Below are 7,726 nucleotides of genomic sequence, written 5' to 3' on the forward strand. Positions count from 1 at the left end.
CATGGTCAATCTCAGAAGGCCAAAAGCATTCAAGAAAAGAAGAAATGACATAGAAAGTAGAAAATGAAGTCTCTGTGAGCAAGATTTTGGAGAAAGCTGCTTCCTTGTTTGGTATGCCCACTCACGTGTACCTCCCAGGTGGAAAACTGGTCTCCTCATTGTAGTCGATGCAAGAAATTTGTGGAAATGAAAGCAGAAACTGTGGGTGGTGATTCTAAACTCTCATTTTCTAGAAAGTCACCCTGTGTGAGTCCCTGTGGGGCAAACGTGGTTGAGCCAGGCAGCCGTTTTTGACATAAAGCTTGAGATCCTCTCAAATTCATTATGGCCCTTTTGTTTGCAGCCTTGGACACCTGAGTTCAATGCCTTCCAAAGAATATATGGGAAATAGAAACAATGTGACAGAGTTTGTTCTCCTGGGGCTCACACAGGACCGTGAAGGGCAAAAAGTTCTATTTGTCCCATTCTTACTTATCTACATTGTGACAATAGCGGGCAATCTGCTTATCATGGTAACCATTATGGCCAGCCCGTCACTGGGTTCTCCCATGTACTTTTTTCTAGCTTATTTATCATTTATAGATGCTCTCTATTCTACTGTCATTGCTCCCAAGATGATTGTAGACTTGCTCCATGAGAAGAAGACTATTTCCTTCCAGGCTTGTATGACTCAAGTCTTTCTAGATCACTTATTTGCAGGTGCTGAAGTCATTCTTCTGGTGGTGATGGCCTATGACCGATACGTAGCCATCTGTAAACCACTTCATTATCTAATCATCATGAATCGGAGAGCATGTGTTCTTATGCTGCTGGTGGCCTGGACTGGAGGCTTTCTGCACTCATTGGTTCAATTTCTCTTTATTTATCAGCTCCCTTTCTGTGGCCCCAATGTCATTGACAACTTTGTGTGTGATATGTATCCCTTATTGAAACTTGCTTGCAGCAGTACCTACCTCATTGGAATTTCTATGATAGCTAATGGAGGAGCCATTTGCACTGGCATCTTCTTCATTCTCCTAGTTTCCTATGGGGTCATATTTCACTCCCTTAAGACTCACGGTTTGGACGGGAAACACAAAGCCTTCCACACCTGTGCATCCCATATCACTATGGTCATTTTATTCTTTGTTCCCTGTATCTTCCTGTATGCAAGGCCTAATTCTACCTTTCCCATTGATAAATTCATGACTGTGGTTTTAACATTCATAACTCCCATGCTGAACCCCTTAATCTACACCCTGAGAAATGCAGAAATAAAAAATGCCATACGGAAACTTTGGAGTAAAAATGTGACCTTAGTTGGTAGAGGGTTGTATTGCTCATGCAGAATATGATATTCATTCTTTCACAGAATCAAAGACTACTTTCACTATCAGTGATTACATCTTAAAAATTATATCCTTTGGGTTAGTTAGCCTATCTATTCTGAAGCAGCTATATAAATTAATCTTTATCTAAATGGAGTATGTTATAACCCTTAGAGGGTAAGAGAATTGTGGAAATTTAATCCCTGATATATGTAATCATACTGTGTTAAGATTCTTCAGTGGGCAACAATTTTTTCGTTTTATTTCAAGTTCTTGTTTGTGGGGTATGGTACCTCCATGATTCATAAAAATATTGCCTAATAGAACTTGTTCCCTTTTAGTCCAAGAGAGTGAAATTTTAAAATTAAAAATTCACATTGTTAAAAAAAACTTAATCTAACAGTAAAAATAAATGTCCTGGTCAAATTAATTAATTTGAAATTTCACAGCACATGTTCATAGTTGAGGATAGATCTATGAGAAGTGAACTTTATTAGCTTTATACTGTGATGGTAGCATATGGCTGATTTTGTATGTCCTAATTAAGTTTTGGACAGAAAAATTAAATTGTTCAACTCATTGTGTATATCTAGATCAATGACCTCTTCTGGTAGTTGAAATACATATTTAAGTCTCTCATATCACAGTAGAGCGTCAGAGTCTACCTACGTTAAATTAAACTCTCTGGGTATACTTTTTTTTTAAGTTGTAATAAATGTTAAACATTTTGGGAATATGTTTTGTTTTACATATGACTGCCTTTCTCATTCTCTGTGTAAACTTTGTGTTCTTGACTTAAGTAATAAGTCAAAGGTGACTTCTCTCTTTACAATTTCTCTATAAAAATTTTGGAGGTTGATTATTGTATTACAAAGATCATTTTTGAAGGCCCTGGCATTACACATTACCTTGTTGAGAGGTCAACTCACAACACAGATTGGATATGAAATTGGTATTCTTTGCCCTCATCCTTCTTTCGATTTATAATTGGATCCAGTTAGTGTATGTAGCAATATTAATGCTTCCACTTATTTAAAATGTATTGAATAAGTGCCAGCCATGAAGTTTTGTTTATTCTTTAATGAAGGAAATAAAAGGTAACCTAGATATTTTAATTAGAAAGAAATCCAATACAGTGGATTAAATACTTCAAAATGACCAGAATTGGAGGAGCTGACACATGGATACTGGTGTGAATGCAGTTGGGATCAAGGATTTACCACTTACGCTGTTATGCAGAGATGAGGAAGCTGGACTCAGAATGAAAGATCTGTGCATATACTTCTCAAAGTCCTTCCCTGTCCTGATTTAAAAAATATAATTAAAAAAATGTTTTAAAGTTTTGCTTCTTACATTTACATCTTTAACCCATATAGGATATAAATTTTCAGGTATGGTGTGAAGTAGAAATATACTTTCCTTTTTATCATAAGAATAAATTTTCCCAGCACATTTATTGAAAACCATTGAATTTCCCACTACCCTGCAACACCTGTACTTTCATATATAAAATATCTGTTCTTCTATTTCTTAGCTTTCTATATTGTTCAATTAGTTGATCCATGAATAATAATACAGTATCTAAAGTGCTGCAATGTTTCAGATACCATTGCAATATAAAAAATCATCCCAATATTTAGTAGCTGAAAATACCAGCAATCACTTTATCATTTCAGATGGTTTCAGTGGGTCAGGAATTTGGGAGCATTTCTGAGGGGTACTTCTGCTTTAGGGCCTCTCGTGCAGTTGCAGACAGAAATTGGCTGAGCTTGAGGTCATCTGAAAAGTTTCTTTACTCACGTGCCTTGTACCTAGACTTTCAAGTCTTGAACAGTGGGAACTAGAACAACTGTTACTCCTTGAGATCATAAGGGAGAGGCCCTAAAGTGATAGAACTGGTGTCCTTATAAGGAGAGGAAGGGACATTAGAATTCTCTTTCTCAAATGTGTGCAGAGAGGAGAGGCCATGTGAGGACAGCATGAGAAGATGGACCATCTACAAGCCCAGAAAAGAGGCTTCACCAGAAACCAGCCCTGTTGCTACCTTGATCTTGGACTTCCAGCCTCCAGGACTGTGGGAAAAAATCAATGTCTGTTTAACCCTCCCAGTCCGTAGTATTTTATTATGACAGCTCAAGCAGATTTATGATGATGATGATGATGATGATGATGATGATAAATAATCTAGATTTGGTGAATAAAGGCCTGAGTTAAATCACCATAATTCAGTTCAGGAAGGTCATAGTTCCTCATTGAATCACCATATGTGAATAATTTCTAAAGCTAGAATTTTTTGAATGAAGGAATCATTAGGTATCCTTGAATAGTCTGTGATATTACCATGCATAAAGGGTGTATATCTTCATCCTAACTTTTCTCTAAGGCATCTGAGACCATTTGCCAGGACAACTATGCTCTGGAAAGAGAAATATTCAAATATTTCTGGAGATTACTGGAAATATTTTGCAAACTAGTGCTCATTCCTGTGGTCCAGTGGTCAGAAAGCAGACCAAAGGTGAAAGAAAGAGCAAAGCTATTACGATGGGCCGGTTCTGCATATATTGTTAGACTTCCATGTGTTCTACAGGAATACATTTCTGTTTTGGGTCCCTGATCACTGGAGTATAGTTTCGTGGAATGAGGAAAGACTGAATAGAAGTATTTAAAACTAATCTTTCTTTCCAAAATATTAAGCAAAAAGTAGTACCATATTTTTGGGCTACCAAAGAGATTTGATAGATGTAGGGAGTGAGTCTTACCACCTTCCCACTTAATTTACTTGCTTGGTTTGGGAACAAAATGGAGAGATAGGCTAAATCTGTATGGAAAATGGAAGCTTAAAATAAAATCTGGTATCATTAATATTTACTTTTTGTGATTTGCCTTTATATGAGAAAATCCTGTAGAGTCAAAAGGATGTATTTGGTTATGATCTCTCAACATCCTCATTTCCCTAGACAGGTCTCACTTGGAAAACAGTGAGCCTCACTGAAGTAATTATATAGACCAATTAGGCAAGCAAAACAATGTCTTTTGTTTGGATTACTCTGCAATAAGTGAGAATATCAGCTATTCCATGCAGTAAAAAGATAAATAGGTTGGGATTTAAGAAACCTAAATTTGTATCCTTAATTTGTCACCATCAGACCTAAATTTTTATCCTTAATTTGTCACCATCTGAATGTATAATGTTGGAAATGTTTCTTTCCTTCATGGGTCTCAGTTTCTTCATATGAAAAATAAAAAAAAATGAATGGGATACTCTTCAATAACTAATTCAATTCCCATTGCCTAAGATTATAGATTGATCAAATTCTGGCTTCCATGTACTTGAATTTCAGAAAAATCTCCTAATATGAAATCCAAGATTAGTATTCTTCTTATAGTCAAATATGGTACAACATTTTTCAGGGATTTTTGATTTTGGAGAGTTCTTAAATTAGGCAGATAACACTGTGGAACTGAAACAGTAGAAACTGGCTTTTGGTTCTACTGCTTACTAGTTCCACTATCCTGGAAAAATGAAATAAATCATTCCAAACCTCAGTTTTTCTATTTATGAATTGGGAACAATATATTCATCTTCTAGGGTTATTTTGAGATTAACTGTGAAAGGATTGTAAATAGTAAGTGCTTGATATATGATATTACCTTTTGATAGTGAATTTAGGGCAAATTAGAAAGGACAGGGACAGTAATATGTTATTAACTGACTTGACAAAGTAAATAGGTAATAGTAATTTTAAATTCTCCAGAGGAAAAAAAAAAAAAATTCTCCAGAGAGAGGATATGGGAAATTCTCAGACGCAAAAGTTGATGTATTTCAAATTCCCAAGTGTTTTTTGAGTCTATTTGTTAATGTCTCCACAACTTAGAATGAGAATCAGTCTTCTTAAAGCCTTTGTTTAAAGATGGATGTTAACTGAGGATCATGCTCACTGCCTTGGTAAGTTTTCACATGGGAGGTAATGTGGGGCCAAGGTCAAGATCAAGACTTGAGGCCAGATGGACTTGAATTATATCTTTAGGTCTGTTCCTCACTAACTGTATATCCTGAGGTACAAGGCTTTCCTTCTCCATGTCTCAGTTTTCCTATCTGTACAATAGAAGGAGAAACCTTTCAACCACATATAAATCTTTCTAAAAAATATTAAATGAGATAATTTACATTTTTGCATGATGTCTAGCATATATGAAACAGTCAATACTAATTTTTGATTATTACTTACAATAATAATGGCTAAACTTCACTCAAAACTTTATAATTACCAAATAATTCATATCTCTTAAGAGGAAAGTAAGCTTAATTTCCTTAGTCCTTAATCATCTCAGAACTTTAATATTTCTGACACCACAAAAATAAAAATAGAGTTGAGAAAGATCTATTGGGACATTCCAAATGGTATTAAAATTTCTTTAAAAAGTGTCTTCTCTAAAATTAGAATAATATATAATCATGATAGAAAAATATAAAATACAGATAGGTAAAAAAAAGAAAAAATGTTAGTTTCAGCATTACAATAAACCTATAAAATAATACTGGTTTTGCTCTACTTACTTCCTGCATTTTTTATGCATAATTTTACATAATTGTACCTACACTTTTCCAACAAAAGTGTAACATTTAACAATATGGTAGCTGAGCATATTTCTTTGAGTTGAAAGATTTTGGAGAAATGTTTATTCAATTCTTGAAGGCAAAGAGGAGTGCTTTATTTAAATGCACTGAAATCATTTTTAGCTTTTATTCTTTGATTGTGTAGTGGACATTTCCTTCCTTGACTCGTATGTCATTTGGCTCTAAATGAGGGAGACTGCTGCTGGGAGAGGTACTCTTGGTTGTCCCATATGTGTTATTGTATGAGAGAGGCTAGCGAAAACGTCATGGTTATTAGTTGAAGATGTGGCTTCTGGTCATTGAAAGCAATCAAAGCAAAGGATTTCTCTCTCTCCAAGAGTTAAGATGATCTTATTTGATAAAATATAGGAAACAACTGGAACCTAATTGCTTCCAAATTTTTAATCTCTTTACACAAGAAATAGTACTCTCTTGCTTCCTGAAGTGATGGGAAACTGAGACAGTTCTTTCAAGATTAGGCATTTAGAATTCTATTCCCTACTTTAGGTATTCACTTAATCCTCAGTGCAAAATGTTGAAATGCCTGACTCAGAGTACTAGTCACAAGGACATGATCCAATGCTTCATCTTCCTGGGCATTCACATGTGGTTATCTAGCCTCTCTGCATACTTTTTGTTTTTGTTTTCAAGATTTTATTATTTATTTATTTGTCAGGGAGAGAGAGCAAGCACAAGCAGGGGGAGCAGCAGGCAGAAGGAGAAGCAGGATCCCCGTGGAGCAAAGAGCCTGATGTGGGACTCAATCCCAGGACCCCCGGATCATGACCTGAGCCGAAGGCAGACGCTTAACCGACTGAGCCACCCAGGCATCCCTCTCTGCATACTTTGAAGTGCATGTCTCTGACACTTTTAACATTTTCTCTCTTTTTCCTTAGAATGTTGGTCGTACATATCATAGATGAGGAGCACTTTCAGAGCAGGCTCCTGTCTTTGCATCTCCCCTTGGAGACCCTCTTCCAGCCACTTATAATTATTAGGGGCATAATAAATGGTTACTGAATGAACATGTGAATCAATGAAAGTTTGGCACTAAACAGTGAATCAAAGGATGAATGAATGAATACTGGGTTTTGAGAAATAAGGGAATGATTTTCATACACACGACAAGTGGATTTTATCTTGTTGTGACAATACCACAACTATATCTTATTTGATAGCTTCTCTATTAATTCACCATAATGTTTAGATGATATAATTGCAAGGGCAAGCCAGAGACCCAAACAACCATGTTTGCAAGGGATAAAACATTGGATTTTTTAAAGACTGGATTCTCTCTCTTTGGCTCACATAGACTTACACAGAAAAAAAATCCTTCCTTAACTTATCTCATCTATGGTGATAACATCTGTTAATAGATCTTTATTTTTCAGCCTGGAGGCTGATAAAAGGAAGCCGGTTAGAGTGCTACAGAATAGCCATCCTAGTTTCCATATTATCACCTGCAGCATTGATAGACACAGATAAATGTCTTCACATTTCCTTGCCCTCTTGGTAGCTATTCTTCTACTAGATTATTCTCACTAGTCCTTTTTCAGAAGGGACTGAAGCAGTACTCTCTGGGACTTTAAGGGGAGAAATACCATTTGTTCCTTGAGTATACACCATTATAGGTTAAAAGATGACTCTAGGGAAACAAAATCTGGAGGCATGAGAAGGGGTTGGAGAGCAGTGGACAAGTAGAGATGATTTTTGTGAGGGAAGGAAGGTGCTGAGCAAAAAAGGTAGGAAAAAATTGAGTTTGAAGGGGAGAGTATCAGTGAATGACAACACTTGCAAAAAA

The 7,726-nt window shown here is 36.0% G+C and overlaps 1 protein-coding gene across 1 annotated transcript; it reads left to right on the plus strand.

Annotated features, from left to right (window-relative positions):
- Nucleotides 1-335: 335 nt before the first annotated feature.
- LOC116638630 (olfactory receptor 4A15-like) lies at nt 336-1,334 on the plus strand. The gene has a single exon (XM_032414738.1). The coding sequence runs from the start codon at nt 363-365 to the stop codon at nt 1,332-1,334; it is 972 nt and encodes a 323-aa protein (XP_032270629.1). The 5' UTR covers nt 336-362.
- Nucleotides 1,335-7,726: the final 6,392 nt, after the last annotated feature.

This window comes from Phoca vitulina, unplaced genomic scaffold (genome assembly GCF_004348235.1).
Source record: "Phoca vitulina isolate PV1807 unplaced genomic scaffold, GSC_HSeal_1.0 scaffold16, whole genome shotgun sequence".
Lineage (NCBI taxonomy): Eukaryota > Metazoa > Chordata > Mammalia > Carnivora > Phocidae > Phoca > Phoca vitulina.

What these genes read in the sequence shown, in the direction of transcription:
- LOC116638630 (XM_032414738.1), top strand. Translation starts at nt 363, where the DNA reads ATGCCTTCCAAAGAATATATGGGAAATAGAAACAATGTGACAGAGTTT.